The following is a 20,857-nucleotide window of genomic DNA, read 5'->3' as shown; positions in this document are numbered from 1 at the left end:
ATTGTTAACCTGGTGTACTCTATGGTATTGCTGTACACTACTAAGATGAAAGTACAAGTTTGCTAATGGTTTTACTATCTGGAACAATGAACAGGTGGAAGAGAGTCTGTAAAAGAACATAAACAGGTTAGGTGGGTAGGCAAGAAGTGGCAGCTGGAGTAAAATGTGAGAAATGTGTGGTGATTTGTTTTGGAAGGTGGAATAGAAATCTATTTTGATGTGGTGAGAAAATGGTGAACAGTGAAATCAGTGTGCTATTGCACAAAGCATGAAGTTAATCTGCAGGCTCAGCAAGTAATTACTGGGCAAATGGTATGTTTGCTTTTATTGCTCAGTAATTGGTGTATAACAGTAAGAATGGTTTACTGATCTTGCATCAGAGTTTGATGAAACCAGACCTGAAATGCAGTGTAGTTGTAGTCAAAGTAATCAAAGAGGTGATTTCATAGGAAAAATTAGATTCTAAGACAATTGAGTTGCTGGATGCCATTTCCTCTAATTGGAGAGATCGGATGTATCCTTGGGATAAAAAGTTGGCCATTTCACATGGAGGAATGACTTCTTCAATCTTCTGGTTGTGAGTCAGTGGAATCTTAAAGTGGCTACAAGATAAGATTGGAAAAGGTGAGGTTGTTGTCCTTGGAGAAGAGGGTTTGGACAAAATTGTCGACAGGTTTAGATCGAGAGGGAAGCTGTTTTCATTAGCAGATGGTTCAAGGACTTCGGGTCACAAATGTAAAGTGTTATGCAAAAAATACACAAGAGATGGAAGGAAAAACTTTCTTGTTCAAAGTGTGGTTATGATCTGCAACTCACTACATGTAAGTTGGTGAAAATAAAGGCAGAACTTTCAAAATCCTGACCAACACTTGAGAGGAAAATAATTTTTGGGCCTTTGGGGAAAGAGCAGGGGAATGGTACCAACTGGATTTCTCCCCAAGGAATTTGTGTACACTTGATGGACCAAATAGCCATCACTTTTGCTGTGATAATCCCATGTTTCAGGCTAATGTCAATAGAGTTTTGGACATATGGGAACCAAAGGTCATGATAATCAATTTGGAACTAGATGTAGCAGATCACCTCTGAATGGAGGGGCAGTTATGAGTGACCATTGGGCCTAATGCTCTTCCTAATTCTTAAAAGATTCCATAGTTGTATTTTGAAGGTCATCAAGGGAGTTTTCTCCTGTGTCCTGGTTAATATTTATACCTCAGTTAATATATAAAAGAAATAATCTAGTCACTTATCAATTTGCTGTGTGTGAATTGCCTGCTGCATTTCCGACATAACCAATTGAGTAGTTTTGAATTGCAATTGTGTTATAAAGCACTTTAGGGCTTCCTGAGAAGCATTACAAGTGCAAGTCTTTTTTTTAAACTTTCCTGCTGCAGTCCCAAGCCCCAATACCTCCAGATAAACCTGCAGCTTCTTTTGCATCTGTTGGGTATCTCCCATGGGGCTCAGAGAAGCACTCGTTCCTAGTTACAAACAGAAACTCCAACTACTATCTGTTGGGGACTAATCCTGCTAATTTATTTCCCATCCAGTTGACCTGACCCAGTCAATCAGCTGTCACCACTCCTCTCTGTGATTACTCTAGAATGTTGTTTCTAGGTCAGTGTAATCTTTGTCGTATGTATGATTGATCTTATGCTGGAGAAATATAGTATTTGACATTGCATTTCAACAAATATGTAATTATTTTGTCTGATGGGCCCAGATTTTCTTTTCAGTGGCAAGTAACCTACACTTATCGCTGACTTACCAGCAATGTCCACACATTTTTCCAGATCTCCAAGCAGCTGTTTTCTTGACAAAGTCAACAACAATCACAATGGTGAGACTCTGTACCACACTTAAATATAAATCCAGGCCACAAAGAACTGAAGGACAAACTTTTATAGGATGGTCAGTCACGTCCCCTGGCCTAAATGGCTGCCAAAGATGGCAAAATGTTGCAAAAGTGGTTTGAATATTTCATTCATTCAAAAACATGCATAGAATGAAAAATGAATGGAACAATTGTAACTTATGTACTATTTAATCCCTTGCAGCCATTACTCTCCACTGAAATTAATATAGACACTTGACCTGGTGTATATTCTGCAGCTGAATTTCCCAGCATAATTGCAGGTGTATAGTACTCTCTCATTGGACTCCATAGTAGCCCAGCAGTGGAGGGTAGTTGGAATGACAAAGGTACATGCCTGCATGGAAATCTTGGACTTGCTAGCTATTCCATCAAAATTAGGACAATATATTAATGTTACAGGTCCTCTCCCAAAATCTCTTTCTCCCCTCAACATCAACAGGAATTGTGAGGAGCCCATGTCGTTAAGACTGAGACTATTTGTTCAGCTTACTTGTACAATCAACCCCTCATTTCCCATCCCACTAAACTTTCTGTCATTTCGCTTGCCCTACACACAGATGCAAATTTCTCCTACCTTTTCTCCTGTTTACTCAGAGACCCTTTTTGATTTATCTTGCCTGTGAGACTCCCCTCCTACTCCCACAAACCTCACTACATTGTTGGCCACCCATCTTGCAGTTCTGTCCTGCATGCTAGCTAACGATGTAATTTGTTCCCTCACCTTGTATATTCTTCCCATTTCAAAACTGCTGTCAAGTCTTCCTCTTAATACCCATTCCCATCTCTTCAATCTTAAATTATTATCTCCCAGACTCTTTAAAAACTTTTGAGTTTGGAGCCAATATTATCATTTATTCCAGCTTCTGCCCTCTTCCAGTCCTGATGAAGCATCTTGGCTAAAATGTCAACTGTTTATTTCCCTCCATGGATGTTGCCTGACCTGCTGAGTTCCTCCAGCACTTTTTGTGTATTGCTCCAGATTCCAGCATCTGCAGAGTTTTTTTGTGTCTCCATATTCTTTTATCTCTTTGTTGCAGCCTTGAACTTGGCCCCCACCAATGAGAATTCTATCATACCACACTACAGAAATTGGACTTATGATACCTCTGGCCGTGGCCATGATACACTAATCTTCCTTATTCTTCTTGACCTCTGCCTGTAACATTATTGAACATATCATCTTCCAGCACCACTTCCATTTTCCACTAAGTGGGTCTGCCCTCATGCGATTCCACTCATGCTTATTCAGTCATTGTCAAAGCAACATTTCTGTCAGCAACCACATTCGTACTGTGAAGTCCTCTAAGAGTCCAGTGGTCTCCTCTTCCTCACCTTCACACTGTCCTTTGGTGGCATCATCCAGGGACATAATGTTAGGTTTCTCAAATATACTGACAGCACTTGGCTCTACTTCTTCAACAACACCCTTGATCCAATGTCTCTTGTGTTGTCACCATGTTTATTTAATGTTGAAAAACCTGAACTAAAGCCTGAAATTTCACCATACGTTGCCTCCATTTCCATATCTCCCATATAACTACTGCCTTAACAACAGTGTCAAACTGATTCTTGGTTGAGCTTTCTTTCTTCTATTTAGAATTTTGGCTAAGGTAGCGTAAGTGTATATCTATTTTAGATTAGTTTCCTATATTGCTATAATAATCTGAGTAAAGAATAGAGATTGCAATCTTAATATCCTGAGAGACTTTATTTCCACTCTAATATAGTTAGGGAATTTCAGATCATAACTACTCTCTGCATTTATAAAAGTTTTTCTTCACATCCTCTTATGTATTATGTCCAAAACTTTGAATCTCTGTCCCCTGGTCCTTGAACCATTGGATTATTGGAACAGTTTCCCTCTGTTTATCCTGTGTAATCCTCTGTCATACTTCCTCCTGACCTTCAAATTTAAATGTCCCAGTGCTACCAATGCCTTTACTCACCAAAAAATATGGACTCAAGGCACCAAGAGGAAAAAGAGTGAAATAGTCCATTATACAGGTTAAAATATTTTGAAATATTTTCTGAAAAATTTTTATAAAAGTGACTTGTGCTTTCTGTCCTCACAGTAGAAGGCTCTTTTGAAAGCATTGGCTCAGAAAACCTATTATTTGGAAACCTGAAAATAGAAATATAATGTAGAAATATAAAATATTGTAGTGCAGCTACAGTTTTTCCCAATACTATAGTTTCTTCTGTGAATTTCAGAAGCCAAGCTTTGCTTATGTTTTAAAACAGAAAATTCAGGAAATACTCAACAGGTCAGACATCACCTGCGGAGAGAAAATCAGCTAACATTTCAGTTTGATAATCCTTGAACATCCCACTGAGTATTTTCTGTTTTTTTTAGTTTTTATACTTGCAGAATTTTGAATTTGGCCACAGTTGCTGCCTGAACCGAGTACTTTCAACATTTTCAAATTAGTTTTAGATTTCCAGTATCTACAATGTTTTGATTTTGGATTTTTGCATTTGTTAATTTTGTTTTATCATTCCCAGGTTATGGACAGCAGTAGAGCAGCCAGTATGATGACTATCCATTATCACCCTTAAGAAGGTAATGTTGAACCTTCTCCTTGAATAGCTGCAATCCTTCCTTAATGGTTCCCACTATCACCTTTTTTACTATCAGATTCCAGCCTTTGTGTTCCCACATCATCCCCCCAGCAGCTGTCTCCACCTTCACCTTCCCCTCCCCCCGTCTAGCACCAACTATCTTCTTTTTCTCTGCTTCCACCTATCATCGACCTGCCTCAGTCTCCCAACCTCGCCTTTTTCCATCCCACCTCCCAACCTGCTTCCATCTGTCTGTCACCCTTCGCCCCTCCTCAATCCCCTATCATCTCCTCCCCCTCTCCTCTTTATACTGGCTATCTTCCCTTTCCATTCTGAGTCCTGATGCAAGGTTTCGACTTGAAACCTCAACAATTCCTTTCCCCCACGACAGATACTTCTCGACCTGGTGAGTTCCTCCAGCAGTTTGTTTTTTTTGCTTTGCTAAACTGATGTCTGATGACAACAGGGATGATAAAGAGGAAGTTCTTGCCACAAAAGTTACTAGATCTTTGTTTGGGTATTCTTGAGGTCAGCAGCAAGCTTCCACACTGACCACAAATACCATATACTATTTCTGTCTTCTAGACATATTTGAAATCCAGCTCAGAAAGGAACAAGAGAAGATCCATTACGTCTGCAGCTGCCAACCTGAATTCTTCCCAGAAGAGATCTTATAGCATTGAATTAAAAGGAGAAATTCCAATTTGGCACTACTGTCTAATTAGGATCTGTGATTAACTAGTATAGAATTCTGGGAGAATTCTTAATCACTGGTCATAAAGGAAAATATTAGTCAAGAATTTCCAATTCTACTCCAAAACTAAATCAAGCACTTACTTGCGTTTCCCTGGAATTCAAGAGGGCAGCACGAACTTCTGCAGGCTTCTCAGCTCTCAGGCTGGGAGGTTTGTCTGCTCAGTCTGCAACAGGTTAAAGCTGGCACAAGCACACCATTCCCAATCAAATTACAAATATGTACTTGCAATGGTCAGCTTCCACATGTGTGCTGATTACATGCAGCTCTACCTTTTGCTTTACCTGTACTGCACCTTTCCCATCTAGACTGCTTGAGCAATGTCCAGACCTCGACGAACCACAGTTTTGTCCAGCTAAACTGAGTAGACCATATTGACTAAACTCTGGGTAGACAATATGAATCATCTTCAGCCCTGAATAATGATTATTGGCCCAACATTGAAAAGAGCCTTTAATGATCCTCAGTTCAAGCTTCAAACCTCGTACACACTTCATTACAAAGGTTGCCTACTTTTGTCATATTGTTCATTTAGTCCTTAACTTAGTACTTCTGTCACTGAAACCATCATCCAGTTGTTTTGTCATCTCCAAACTATTCTAATGTTCTTCCAGCTGACCTCTCATATTGCATCCTCTGTAAACTTCAGCTCATCTAAAACAATGCTGTATATACCCTGCTTCAGGATCTGCTAACCCAACACCATTTTCCACCGTACCATCTGAATATTAAAATTTTTATTAACGTCTTTCAATACTTCTATCTTATCTTACTACTAATTTCTAACATATGCTTCACTACAACCACCCAAATCTTTACCTCTCCTACATGCTCTGCTCATCTGAATGCAGTACTGCACATTCTGCAGTCGCTTCAGCCAGCATTACCAGTTGGATTTTAATCCAGCTGGACCCTCATTGTGGATTCCAGTCTTACCTCACTCTTCCTTAAGGCTGACATGTAACTTTTTAAACTTCAGGGTGCTTTTCTCTGTTAAAGAGAATTGTATATATTGTATAAATACAACATTTCTGCATGGAGTTTGATGTGTAACTATGAAGTTTGACATTGGCAGCTAAAATTCTAAAAACATTTGTTTCAAAAATGAGGTACCCAGAATTTGTTCTTTGTTAGAATTTGGATCTGGTGAAATGTTAAATTTTTACTTGCCAGCATTTTAAAAACTGAATTCTACAGAAGTTAATAATAGGAGAATATGTTATTAGGAATGTTAATTCTCATATGAACTTTTAAAAGTGGATTTTTTTCTGCTTTTGTAGGTATAATGAAAAACTACAGCAATATTGCACTGGACAGGACAATATGATTTCAGATGCCATAACAGAAACTGAAGCCCAAGGCCATGGCTGTACGACAAAGCATAAGTGTGATGGACATCTCTTGAAACAGATAGCAGCTCATTCATTTGTGGATACTAAAATTGTGTCGAAAATGGAAAAACCAGGCTCATTAATTCACGTTATTGAAAAATTGAGCAAGATCGTGGAGAAAGGAAGATCAAAGCAGTGTTCTCTAGTTGGTCAAAAGAGGCCTTATATTAGTACTTCTGATACAAAAAGTGCAATGATTGAGCAGACAGACAGCTATGAGAGCACAGCCAAAAAACTTATGAATTCAAACCAGGAAATAAAGGATAACATCTCAATTATTCAGACTTATTTTAAAACAGAAGATCTGCCTCAGGGTTGTAACAGACTAGATCTGAGGACTCTTGATTCTGCAGATAAATCTAAAGCTTCAAAAAGCTTCTGTTGTACCCTCTGTAACTTTGTAACTGTAGTGCCATCTGTCTATTATACACATGTACGTAGCCATAACAACATTGAGAGCTACGCATGTGATCAGTGCAAACTTTGCAACCACGGTTTCTAAAGATTTTGTGGCACACAAATACTTGCACAGGAAACTCACCCGTTATCAGTGCAATTTATGCAAATTCAATTCGTTGACTTTTTCACAGTTAAAGGAGCACTTTGAGCTACATGGAAAATCAGGTGAAGTTGTATTGATGTGTTCTGAGTGTTGCTTTGTTTCCAAAAAGCAAGAGGAACTTGAAGCTCATATGTGGATGCACCTTGAGGATGCCCAGATACAAAGAAAACAGCTTTTGCCGCAGCAATTAAGGCCAAATGCCATAGATGGTGTGGACAGCAAAAATACAAAATCAACAAATATTGGTTTTGACACTGAACCAGGCCCAAGAAAGTGGTACACATATGACCAGTATGGCATGTACAGGTGTTTGATTTGCAGTTATGCTTGTGATCGTCAGAGGATGTTAAAAACCCATGCATGGAAACATGCAGGTGAAGTAGATTGTTCTTATCCAATTTTTGAGGAATGTGAGCCAGCTACCTCAGCAATTCCTTCCACTGGTCTCACAGCTCATGAGGATGAATCAATAATTGTTTTCTCACCAGCTCACAAATCAGAAAGTGGGCACTGTGTTGGTTCAAATCCATTGCAATTTTGTACTCCAGCTCCAATCACTGTAATGGACTCAGTGGACTCCAAGGCCTCATTATCTGACACTGCTGTGAAAAATTCTGATCTTAGCCAGTCAAAAGCACCTACTCGTACTGTAGTGGAAATTGTTGAAGAGGCACCTCTGATGCTTGATTGTGAACAAGAAAGTACAATTTCAGATAGCCTTCTTTCCTCTGCTCAGAAGATCATTAATTGCAGTTCTAACAAGGCGGGACATGTCAATGTCATAGTAGAGCGTGTCCCTGGAGCTGGGGAGAGTGTTCCAGAAAAGCACTTTCTGATGACACCAGACATTGAAGTTGAAAAGAGGCTTATCTCTGAAAAATCTCACATGATCTATTGTGAAGATTCTTCAGACATATATCAACAAGCTACCAGTGCAGCTGAACTGGAAACAGCTGTCTTAAGGTGGAATCCAGAAGAAAGTAATAATGCTTTAAAATCTACTGAACCTGCAGCAGTTGATGAAAATGTTCCCCCAGCAAGAAGGAGAACCAATTCTGAATCTTTGAGACTTCATTCATTGGCTGCTGAAGCTCTTGTTGCAATGCCAATGAGAGCACCAGAATTTACCAGAGCAAGTGTCAAAAATCCTGAACCTGATGCAGGACAGAGAAACATGGAAGTCAATTCTTCTATTGCTCCAGCTCACAGTTATTCTGAAGATGGTACTAGTAATGACTTGCAACTTGATGAGACTAAATCAGGCTTTTCCGAAGTACCAATCAGAATGGGCATCAGCATGTCACTACTCACTGTGATTGAAAAATTGAGAGAAAGAACAGACCAAAATGCTTCTGATGAAGATATCCTGAAAGAATTGCAGGATAATGCACAATATCAACCTTCAAGTGATCTGAGTTCACCAGGCAACCTAGTGGAGTATATACCAAACACAGAACGGCCTTACCGTTGTCGCTTATGTCATTATAGCAGTGGCAACAAGGGATATATTAAGCAGCATTTAAGAGTGCATCGGCAAAGGCAGCCTTATCAGTGTCCAATCTGTGATCACATAGCTGCTGATAGCAATAATCTGGAGAGTCATATGATAAACCATTGCAAGACCAGGATGTATCACTGCAAAAGATGCAATGCTGCATTTTATTATAAGGTAAACTTTTAGTACAATACTATTACTGTTTAAATATAACATATTTCTGTGCAGAAACTAAAATGAAACCACAATCATTTTGCTAAAATGGCTTTGCAAATTATTCTACTGCGATTATAGTAAAATATTTTCAAAAATGTACAATTTTTAAAGTCCAGTTTTTATTCTAATCATTTGTAAATTTGGGATGACTTTCAAAGGTCACTGTTCTTTTAAATTTAAAGAATGACTGTAATAAACAGAATTTTAGATACTTTTGAATTAAATGGGTTAATCGGGCTTTCTGAAGGCTAACTTGTTGACTATTATGTAGAAGATTCTGGATTTAATTAACATTGTAAAGTAACCATAAGGCTTTTTAAACATAAGAAGTTAAGGTTTGCTGACTTAAAATGTTTATTTTCATTTGGACTAAAAATTTTAAGCATCTTGTTGATGATTCCTTGCATTCTGGCCAAATGCACACATTTCAAGGCATTTTCTTTGTCTTCTGATTATAAACCATTATAATACCTTCAGAGTTACTGAAATGATGGATTACCACTTTTAATTTTGTCGCCTTGTAGGTAGGTGTTTTTTTTTAATGTACATGTATAGTTGATTGTTTTTACTATTCTGATCAACTTTCTGACAGAGTCAGCTACGGAACCATGAACGCGAACAACATAGTCTTTCTGATATTTCCTCAACTGTGGACACAAATGATGAAAATACTGACTTTAGTGGAGAACGGAAAACAGGAAACACACAAGAAGGTAATGTGAATATTTTCGTGTTTTTCTTTAATTTGCAAAAATACAATTAACTTAATTATGGTGAAGTTAATCAAGCTTAAACAAGGTTACTCTGTGTATGACATAGATTCAGTATGCAGAATCAGTTTTCATTTTGAAATTAGATTTGTATGTTAGAATCTAGGCAAGAAAGTTATTTTAAATAAGCAATTTACAGAGAATGAGTGTCCAACTGTTACAGCAGTCCACTGTTGATGCCTCAAAGTGTTCCACTTTTCAGAGGTGCCAGCTTGGCTTGGATAATTATTCTCTTGAACCAGAAGGTGAATTAACAGGCTTTATTTTGGAAGACAGCTGACTTAATTTCTAATACTTTCTGTAAATAATGAATGCTTAAATAAGACCTACATATATCTAAAGTGGAAGACAGGTTATGCTTACAAATTTCTTATCTAGGGATTGTTTAAAATAATGTCAGACTTTCATGGTTTATTTCAACACCAGCTCTTTCCCTTTTAACATTTATGTGTAATTAAACCATCTCAAGGTGTTGTCCAGACATCGTCCACTAAAACAAATGTGGGGTACTTTAGCACTCAGACATTGGTTCGTGGGGTGAGCTTTGAGCAGGGTTCTCGATACTGGGGAAAAACTGACAGCTGGGGGGGAGCTGGGAACTGCTACAACTAACAGTAAGATACCTTACTAACATTCCTTATGGGTCAGAAAGAACCAAAATGCTTACCCCACACAGCCCTTCAAACCAGGCTTTTCCACTTATCTGTTTTCACCCCTTGCACTTGACTGGTGCTCTCCACACTACCCTGCACAGACACACCAGAGCAATCAATGGACCACCTATTGGCTTGGCATAGTCAGTACACTTGCCACCACCCACTGCCCCCACAAGGCCTCTAATTTTTGATCCGCAGCCTCTAACTGTTCCAGCTGCAATTTCACATTCTGACAATTTATGTAATTTGTGGCACCAAAAGCAAAAAAAATTTTGCTGCAGGAATTTCTGTACTCTGCAATGATCATTATCCTCTGAATAACTTTGATTAGTTGCCAGTTAATATTAAGTTCTCTTTTCACTTCATGCACTGTACATTTAAAAATTATCAAATCCCATATTGACTGCACTTAAGTATTGACTCAACTTTTTCAAAACAAATTTCCTAAACTTAGTATATTTGAGAGAGCAAAATGTCTTCCTACTCTTGTAAAGTTCAGGAAGCAGGGTGGAGTACACGGTCCTGTTTGTATCAATGGTGTAGGTGTAAATATCATCAACAATTTGTCTTGAGCCAAGAAAACACACCAGCGCCTCTACTTCCTCAGAAGGTTAAGGAAATTCAGCATGTCTCCGATGACTCTCACCAATTTTTACTGATGCATCATAGAAAGCATCCTAGCTTGGTACAGCAACTGCTCTGCCCAAGACCGCAAGAAATTGCAGAGCATTTTGAATGCTCCCTTCCATTGCTTTTGTCTACACTTCCTGCTGCCTCAGGAAAGCAGCCAACATAAACAAGGACCCCTCCCACCTGGGTCATTTGCTTTTCTCCTCCCTCCCATCTGGTAGATGATATAAAAACTTGAGAACATGACCACCAGGGTCTAGGATAGCTTCTATCCCGCTGTTACAACACTCATGAATGGACCTCTTATGTGATAAAGATGAACTCTTGATCTCTCAGTCTACCTCGTCACAATCCTTGCATTTTATTTGTCTACCTGCACTACACTTTTTCTGTAACTGTAACACTATATGCTCCATTATTTTTCTTTTTTTCCTTTTGTACTACCTCGATGTACTCGCATATGGAATGGTCTGTCTGGACTGCATGCAAACAAAAACTTTTCACTGTATCTCAGTACATGTGACAATAATAAACCAATTACCAATTAAGTATCCTTTAAAATGGGCACTCAGTGCAAGGACAGATAAGGATGGGCGAGAAATGCTAGCTTTGCCTGCCATACCCACGTTCTGAAAAATAAATGAATGAGAAATCAGAAGCAATGAAGAATGCTTTAAAATGAGTGTCAGTTACGCACATCAGAATCATATGACAATACTACTCCAGACAAATGGGCAGCAGTGAACTACAGCCACTGAGGCAGCAGTGACTTCAATATTTTGACAATCTGATAATAAACCCATCTCTATTTACATAAACAGGATTGAAACCCTTTTCAGATAATTTGAAAGAGCATTGGTTTCTTGGGCTTCTTCAGTACATGTGGATTTTATTGATTGATATGTTTAATGGTTCCACTGAGATTGTTCACAGTGCATGAGCCATTCAAGTTTTGTATGTTGTTGACAGTTTTCTATATTTCCTCTATATTTATTGTTTGTCTGAATGTTGGAAAAGACCAGATGTTTGGCTTTATGACTAAGGGTTGAGATATTTTATACCAACAATTGAAGTTCACAAAATCAACAAGCAACTAAATTGTTATTTACATTTATTTGTTTTCTAATGCTTACCAATTAGTCCTAACTGACCATTGAAGAATTATATGAAGATAGACATTTAAGACATTGTCCTTGCTGCCATGAACCTCTGAACATTGCAACACAAAATGTACTCTGCCATTGAGAAAGACTAATGGTCCACTACTTATTCTGTGGCCAGGGATAGATTGATAACCCAAAATAGTTCTGAGAGCTAGTAATGTGAGCACAGAAATCCCAAACTTGCTGTCATTTGGAGTGTAGTCCTGCATTGGAGTCTTCATGGAATCCAGAGATGGTGCAATTTCCCAGAGTTTCTTAACAGTTACGTTGATAAATCTGCTGAACCCAAACCAAGTTAGACCTGCCACAGGTTCAACTACTCCAATCATTTCAATGGATAGTAAAGGCTCCAAGAGTAATGATAAATATAAGGGAATTTGTATTTTTAAATCAATTGAGTTGGTATAAATTTATTTAATTGTTTTTAAGTTATTGCTTTTTTTCTGGCAGTGTGATTAGTACTTAATGGGCTCTGAATGTTTGTGAGTGGCAGATGTTCATAGGCTGCTGTTTAACAGTTTTGACATGCCATGGGGGTAAAGTTTAACTGACTGATGAAAGCATTTCTGGGGTACAGGCAGGTTCTTTTGGAGTATGAATATAGTGATCATGGACTGACTTTAAAGATCAAGTTGCCTTGCAGATAGGGCAGCTGACTGAAGTAGGTTGAACAGAACTACAGAGACAGGTGAACTCTTTTCTGTAGCTACACCATTTATTAGCACCTCCATAACATGGTGCACAGGTAATAACTGTGTGTCCTCTGTAATTTCTATTATATTTGCATTAGATAACTAAAATACCTATCTCAAGTTGTGGCAAATCTGAGGTAATGTCTTAAACAATTACTTAATATCTTAATTACTAATACTAATATTCTCTAACCCCTACCTAGAAATACTTTCACCTCAGAAATTATACAAGTGCGATGTCTGTGATTACACAAGTTCGACCTATGTTGGTGTACGAAACCACAGAAGAATCCACAACACTGATAAACCCTACAGGTGTGTGTACTCTAACTTGAAAAATCTGTAAACATTCATCAGACCATCATCAAACTAGATTTTCAAAGAATGTTGCAGCATGTTATGGAGACCTTTCAGTTCACTGAATCTGTACTCGCTGTTTGGTAAAGCAAGTCAATAATTCCACTCAACCCCTCTTCTTCACAGCCCAATTTTCTTCCCTTCAAGTCTTTACCTAATTCTTTTTAGAAGCTAACCATTGTATTTCCGTTCACTATTTCCACCATCATTCAGGATCACAACAATCTGCTGTGTAAAAACAAAAGTTTGTGATGCTATCTTTAGTTCTTCAGTCTGTGTCCTCTGATTACTGGCTATTCTCCCGCTGGGAAAGATAAATCTATTTTACTCTATAAAAGCAGTTCATGGTTCAAATATCTGAATCCTTTCTGCTGTAGGGTGTACAGATCACCACATTACAGGAAGGATGTGATATTCCAGAGAGGGTGCAAAGGAGATTCAAAGTTATGCAAAGATGGGAAATTTTAATTTTCTAGATTGAGATTGTTTTCTTTGGAATGAAAGAGGTTGAAGAGAGATTTATAAAAGTTTGGGAGCTCTAGACAAGTGACTAAGAAGGGCCTGTTAACATTAGCAGAGAGGTGAACAACAAAAGGACAGAGATTAAAGTGAATGTTAAAAGAATTAAAGGAGAATTGAAAAGAACCCAAAGAAAGATGGGGGTGGGAAATTCAAGGCCTGAAAGAGGTAGAAGCAGAATCTTCCATGCATTTAAAACTGTATGAGCACTTGAAGTACAATAACATACATGGCTCTGGGCCAAGAGCTCATATGTAGAATTAGATTAAATAGCTGTTTTTGCTTTCTTGTTGGTGTGGTACAGGTTTCTGTGATTCAAGAGTCGGCATAAATTGTTGGCAAGTTTGTCCTGATCTGCTGTTAATTTGCCACCACACCATCTTAATGTTAACCTTCCTGCAATTTTCATGAAATTGGAGCAATTGTACGTTAATTGCCCATTAAATTCACCACAAGTTGTTTAGCAGTAACAGCATAGGTACCCAATTAACAATTTAATAATTGTTAAACAATCTCTCTTACACAATAAGTAAACAGTGTGAAGTGGACATTCCTTCAGGGTATGAATTGTTTTACATTATTTTAAAAATATCTAATCTTTTTTTTAAATTATGTTCTTTTTTCCCCTCTGTGTGTCTCTTTTCCCTCTCACTTTTTCCTACCAATTCTATTTTTCTTTATGTGTCTGATTAGATGCTGAAATCACACAGTCTAATTCACTTACCTTTATCCATTCTCTGTTTATTTCTCAGTCCTTAGAACTCATTGTTATGGAGACACCATTTGCCTCATTGTACACAAAGGTCCTAGGTGCTCTATTGCCCTGACTTGCTGTTATCCTCTTGGACTTCCCAGTGATTTTGTGGGCAAAAGCATTGTGAACAAGTTTTGTTGTACAGCCCTCTCCTCACCTCCCTCAGTAAAATCTGGCCTATCATACTGCTATGTATGATTCAGTAAATGGTATATAATTCTATTTTATCCTTACCTGCAGAAGTAAAATAGAACTTGGTTTTAATTTTTGTCCAAGCTAGCAAAGCTTCAGGCCCAATGTAGTTTTTAATATTTTGTACATAAAACTCACAAACAGAACTGTACCTAATCATGTATTAAGCCAGAATCTTTCATAAAAGGATTTAAGACAAGTTAAAAATGGCTCATAAATGTGTATTGGTATCCATTTCCTACTCTGTCATGCTTATGCTCAATTCCATCCAACTCCATCAGGGTAAAATCAGGAATGAAGCATACCCTGAGAAAGATGCAACATATTCACTTGATCAGTGTATGGATCCACTGCTGAAGAAGATCCTAAAGTAATTTTTTATATCAATTTAACTATAGTCTGTATATGTATATCAAGCTTAGTTTACAATGTCATGAGTGCTTCACAAACATAAGTGCAGTGACCATCATAAATAAGTATGTTCTATAATATAGAAATATTGCATATAGAAGGGAAGAGTTTGCTAAAGGATCCATGAAAAATATTTTCTGGAATGCCAACCTGCTTGCCACTGGTTCAAATCACAAAACTGAAAATATGTTAGTAAATATTTTGATAATGAGAGAGTTCAGATTTACTTTGTATCAGATTTTTTAGTAGATTATCTATCTGCCAATTTAAGTATGATTTATTTATAAGTTGTGTTTGTCTAGGAAACTGAAAAAACAACTTGTTTTTAACTGATAAAATATGAAAATCAGATAATGTGTCCATGGAGCCCATTGACAGACTAATGAGCCTTTTAATAGAGTGTTTGCTATGTCAGGATGCTTATATTTTGAAACATTCTAAGATTTCTGAGTGTAAAATGAAATTGTCTATGGTGGATTAAACCCAATATGCTATTTATTTGTTACCTGCATACTAAATGCATACACAAAAACATTTAGATCCCTCTGTACTCTGGTCACCTACAGTCTCCATTTAAAAAATGGTATGCTTTATGGTTTCCCCCTCCCAAAGTGCATGATGATGCATTTTCCCACTATCTCCATGCCGATCATCAAATGTCCATTTATGCTAATCCCATTTATCAGCCCTTAGCTCAAATCCTTCCATACCTTAAGAGTTCAAGTGCATATCTGGATACTTAAATGTTGTGAGAGTATCCAACCCTGTCTCCCCCTCAGGCAGTGCATTCCAGATTCCAACCAACTGCTGGGTGAAAATGTTTATCCTCAGATCCCCTCAAAACCACCTACTTCTTACCTTAAACTTGTGCCCTCTGGTTGTAGGCACCCTTGCTAAGGGACAAGTTTCCCACTATCTGCCCTATCTGTGGCCCTTGCGATTTTGTATACCACTATTAGGCTTCCCCTCAGCCTCTTCTGCTGTCAGGGAATCAAACTCAGTCTATCCAGTCTCTCCTTAAAACTGAAATGCTCCAATCCAGGCACCCTCTCCAGTGCAATTACATTCTTCCTGTAGTGTGGTAACCAGAACTCCACACAGTACTTCAGCTGTAGCCAGTGTTTTATAATTTTTTTTTACCAGAACCTCCTTACTGTTACAATTTGTGTCCCAGCTAATGAAGGCAATTATCCATATGCCTTCTTCAGCACATTATCTACCTGTGTTGCCACCTTCAGAGATTTTTGAACTCTTAAGGACCCTCTGTTCCTCAATATTCACTGGGACTCTACTATTCATTGTGCATATCCTAGCCTTATTAGTCCTCCCAGAGTGCATCATCTCAGCCTTTCAGGATTAAGTTCCATTTGCCATTGCTCTGCCATTTTAACAAAACATCAGTATCATCCTGTATCCTACGATCACCCTTCTCGCAATCAACACTGCCACCAATTTCCGTGTCATCTGCAAACTTACTAAACGTATCTCCTATATTCACATCAAAATCATTAATGTACCTAACAAACAGTACGAGTCCCAATGCAATCACTGCACCATCACCATCTGCCTCCTATTACAAGCCAACTTTGGATCCAATTTGCCAACATATAGAGTCGTACAGCATAGAAACAGGCCACTTGGCCCACTATTTCCAGGCTGACCAGTTGGCACACATCAGTATTGATACTATCTTCCAGCACTTGGCACATACCCTTCATTGCCTACGCAGTTGAAGTGCTCATCAGGACGTCTCTTAAGTGCTACTAGCGACTGCTTTTACCACTTTCTCTGGCAGTGCCTTCCAGGTCCTCAACACTCTGGGTGAAGTAGGTGCCCCTCAATTCTCCTCTAAGTCTCTTACCCCTTACCCTTAATCTACGTCTTCTAGTTTTATTCACCTCTGATAAGGGGAAAAGATTCCCTGCACTTTACCTTATCTATACCCCTCATAATTTTATATATCTCAATCATGTCTCCTCTTACCCACCTCCTCTCCAGAGAAAACAGACCTAGCCTCTACAGACTCTCCTCATATTCCATCCAGACAACATCCTTGTGAATCTTCTCTGCACTCTCTCCAACACTATCCCATCTTTCCTATATTGTGGAGACCAGAACTGCATGCAGTCCTTCAGCTGAGGTCTGATCAACATTTTATAAATGGAGATACAAGAGACTGCAGATTCTTTGGTCTGGAGCAATAAACAATCTGGACTGATGCAGGGTTCGATCCAAAACTTCGATACATCCTTTCCCGCCCACAGATGTTGCTCTACCTGCTGAGTTCCTCCAGCAGAATGTTTTATAAATTTGGAGCATAACCTCTCTGCTCTTGTAGTCAATGACCTGACTAATGAAAGCCAGCACCCCATATGCCTTCTTAACCACATCATCTACCTGTACTGCCACCTTCAAGAATCTTTGGACTTGTGTAGCAAAGTCACTATGTTCCTCAATATTCTCTAGGATCTTAACATTCATGGTGTATGTCCTAGCCTCATTAGTACTCCCAAAATGCATCACCTCACACTTATCTGGATTAAACTCCATTTGCCATTTCTCAGCCCATTTCACCAACACATCAATGTCACCTTGTAGCCCAAAACTACTCTCCACACTGTCAACAACTCCACCAATCTTCATGTCATCTGTGATCAAATTAATCATGCCATCCATATCCATATCATTCATGTATATCATAAACAACCAGCAGCAATCCTTGTGGAACGTCACAGGCATCCAATCACATAAACAACTGTCTACTATCACCCCCTCTCTCCTATTGCCAAGCCAATTTTGGAACCAATTTGCCCTGGATCCCTGACCTTTTGGACCAGTCTCCTTGTTGACAGCCTTACTGAAATCCAGGCAAACCACATTGACTGCATAGCGCTCATCAATACATTTTGCTACCTCCTCAAAGATTTCATTCAGATTGGTTAGACAAGATTTGCTCTTGATAAAGCCATGCTGGCTATCTGACTAATCCCTGTCTTTCCAAGTAATTACTAATCCTTTCCCTCAGAATTTTTTCCAATAACTTCCACTATACAGATGTAGACTTACCTGCAAGTAGATGCTCCCAATATTCCTTTGCCAGGTACTGTTGTATTTTAATGAAATTAGCCTTACCCCAATTTAAGATCTTTAATCCTGGTCTAACCTCTTTCCATAACCACTTTGTAATATATGGAGTTATGGTAACTATCTTAACTATCTCCAAAATGATTCCCTCCACTTGACCAGCTACATTCCCCGTTATCGAGTCCAGTAATGCTCCATCCCTCGTTGGTCTATCTACATAGTCAAAAAGTTCCCCTGGACACACCTCAAAAGTTCTACTTCTGAGCCTTTTACGCTAAGGTAATTCTGTTAACATTTGGGAACCTGAAATCCGCTAGTATTATAACCCTATTTTTATCACATCTCTCTACTGTTTGCCTACATATCTGTTCCTCTATCTCCTGTGACTGTTAGGAGGTCTATTGGAAGGTCTACAGCCTCAGCAAAGTGATGACACCCTTTTTTGTTCCTAATCTCTACCCATGTGGCCTCATTTAAGGAGCTTTCTCTGATATCCTCCCTCAATACTGAATTGATGTAATCTTTGACTGACAGTGCAATGCCAACTCTCTTTTACACTCCCCTCTGTCTTGCCTGAAAATTCTGTACCCTGGGATACAAGTTGCCAGTCCTGCCTGTCTTTCCGCCATGTCTCAGTGATGGCAACAATATTCTATTCCTACATGTTAATTAAAGCTTTGAGTTCATCTACCTTATTCGTTAGACTCCTTGCATTAAAATAGATGCAATTTAGCTTTGTATTCCCCTCATGTTCATTTACTCTCCTGCTCTGCCTACTGGACTTACTGAATTTTTCTCCTGTAGATCGCTGTACTTCATCTGAACATCTTCTCTGAACCCCATTCCCCTGCCAATTCAGTTTGAACCTTCCCCAATAGCACTAGCAAACCTCCCTACGAGGATGTTGGTCCCTTTCTGGTTTCAGTGCATCCTGTCCCTCTTGTAAAGGCCCTACCTTGAACAGAAGCAGTTCCAATGATCTAAGACCCCAACGTCCATCTCCTTGCACCATCCATTTAGCCATGCATTCATCTGACCTATCCTTCTATTCCTAGACTCACTAGCTTATGTCATCCGAAGCAATCCAAAGATTACAACCTTTGAGGTCCTGCTCTTTAAACGGTTACCTAGCTCCCTAAACTCAGGTTGCAAGACCTCATCGTTTCTCTAACCAATGTCATTGCTGCCAATGTGTACCACGACCGCTGGCTGTTCACCCTTCCCTTTCAGAATGTCCTGCAGCTATCTGAGACCGTCTCTGGTGCTAGGGCCAAGGATGTCCCACGTTCCTGACTTGCCCTGGACCTGGTGAGCTCTAACTTTTTGGACCAGTCTCCCATACAGGACCTTACTGAAGTCGATGTAGATTGTATCAACTGCACTGCAACCTGAAAATGTTGCACTGTTTTTCATCTAAGTCATTAATATAAATTATGAATAACTGAGGGCCCTATTCTGATCCCTGTGATACCCTACTAATAAGAGAATGCCAACTTGAAAATGACCCATTTGTCCCTGTTCTCTGTCCATCCAATTATCTACCCAAGCTCCCAAACCATGAGCACCTGTTTTGTATAATGAGTATGCGGATATTTATAAAGTACAGCTTGAAAGTGTAGATGCATCACACCCACTGATTTACTCCTTATCTATCCTGCTCGTTACATCTTCAAGACACAATTATGCTTCTGATATCTCTGCAACCACTTTTTTAAGAACCTCAGTCTGAAGCTATCTGGTTCATGGAATGTATTGGGTTTTAATTCCCATGGTTTCTTCAGAATTTTCTTTGATGTTAATTTGTTTTTAAGTGCTTCATTGAAATTAGACCCTTGGTTCTCCTCCATTTTAGCTACCCTTATTGCATCTTCAGCAATAGGAGCATAGGAGGCTGAGGGATGACCTTATAGGGGTATATGAAATCATGAGGACCATAGATGAGATGAATGGTGGCAGTCTTTTTCCCAGGTGGGGAATCTAAAACTACAGGGCAATAAGTTTAAGACGAGAGGAGAAAGATTTAAAGGGGACCTGAGGGGCAAGTTTTTCACACAGGTTGGTGGGTATATGGAACGAGCTGCTGGGGAAGTGGTAGAGGTGGGTACAGTTACAAAAATTTTAAAGACATTTAGACAGGATGGGAAAGGTTCAGAGGGATATGGGCCAAACACAGGCAAACAGGACTAGCTCGGGTAAGTAACTTGGCCAGTATGGACAAGTTGGTCTGAAGGGCCTGTATAACTTTTAAAAATGGCTGAGACATTAAAAAAAACTCTTGGGATTTCTGCTGCGTTTGTCTCTGCAGTAACCACATTTTTGCTGATCTATTCCATTTTCCAGAATTGTATAATCTCTTACACGTCTTTAAAAAAAATACATATTTTGGTAGTTTACTCAAATTATCTACCTTTTCCATATGTATAAAATTTTGATTATTTATTGCTGATTAATAAAACTCCCCAGTCTCAGATTTACTGCTTTTCTTGGTAAGATTGCAAGTCTTTTCTATTTATCTTATATTTCCTTTTATCTCCTTAATCATCTGCTTTTCTGGTGGACTTCATATTTTTAAAGGAAATGCATTTATATGATTGAAATTTTTTTCAATGATTGCCATTGTCCATATTCTAGCAAACATTTTAATCTATTTTAGGCAATTCACACCTTGTGCTGAGATTTTTTTTGTTCAACATTCTAGTTTTAAATCTACATCTCCATCAAACGACATTAAAAAACCTTTCATATTTCAGTCATTTTTCCCTAGAGTATCCCTTAC

The 20,857-nt window shown here is 38.7% G+C and overlaps 1 protein-coding gene across 2 annotated transcripts in view; it reads left to right on the top strand.

The window, feature by feature from the left end:
• Positions 1-20,857, top strand: part of znf507 (zinc finger protein 507) — a 39,755-nt gene that overhangs the window by 1,738 nt on the left and 17,160 nt on the right. For both annotated transcript variants that reach the window (XM_052028653.1, XM_052028652.1), the window contains exons 2-5: positions 4,379-4,436; positions 6,470-8,811; positions 9,446-9,566; positions 12,968-13,079. In XM_052028653.1, coding sequence (XP_051884613.1) covers positions 7,012-8,811; positions 9,446-9,566; positions 12,968-13,079 — 2,033 coding nt within the window. In that variant the 5' untranslated portion in view covers positions 4,379-4,436; positions 6,470-7,011. The remainder of the gene's footprint in view (positions 1-4,378; positions 4,437-6,469; positions 8,812-9,445; positions 9,567-12,967; positions 13,080-20,857) is intronic.

Source organism: Pristis pectinata, chromosome 13 (assembly GCF_009764475.1).
Source record: "Pristis pectinata isolate sPriPec2 chromosome 13, sPriPec2.1.pri, whole genome shotgun sequence".
Taxonomy (NCBI): Eukaryota; Metazoa; Chordata; class Chondrichthyes; order Rhinopristiformes; family Pristidae; genus Pristis; species Pristis pectinata.
Note: the sequence above shows the minus strand (reverse complement) of the source record. Positions and strands in the feature narration are given on the sequence as shown.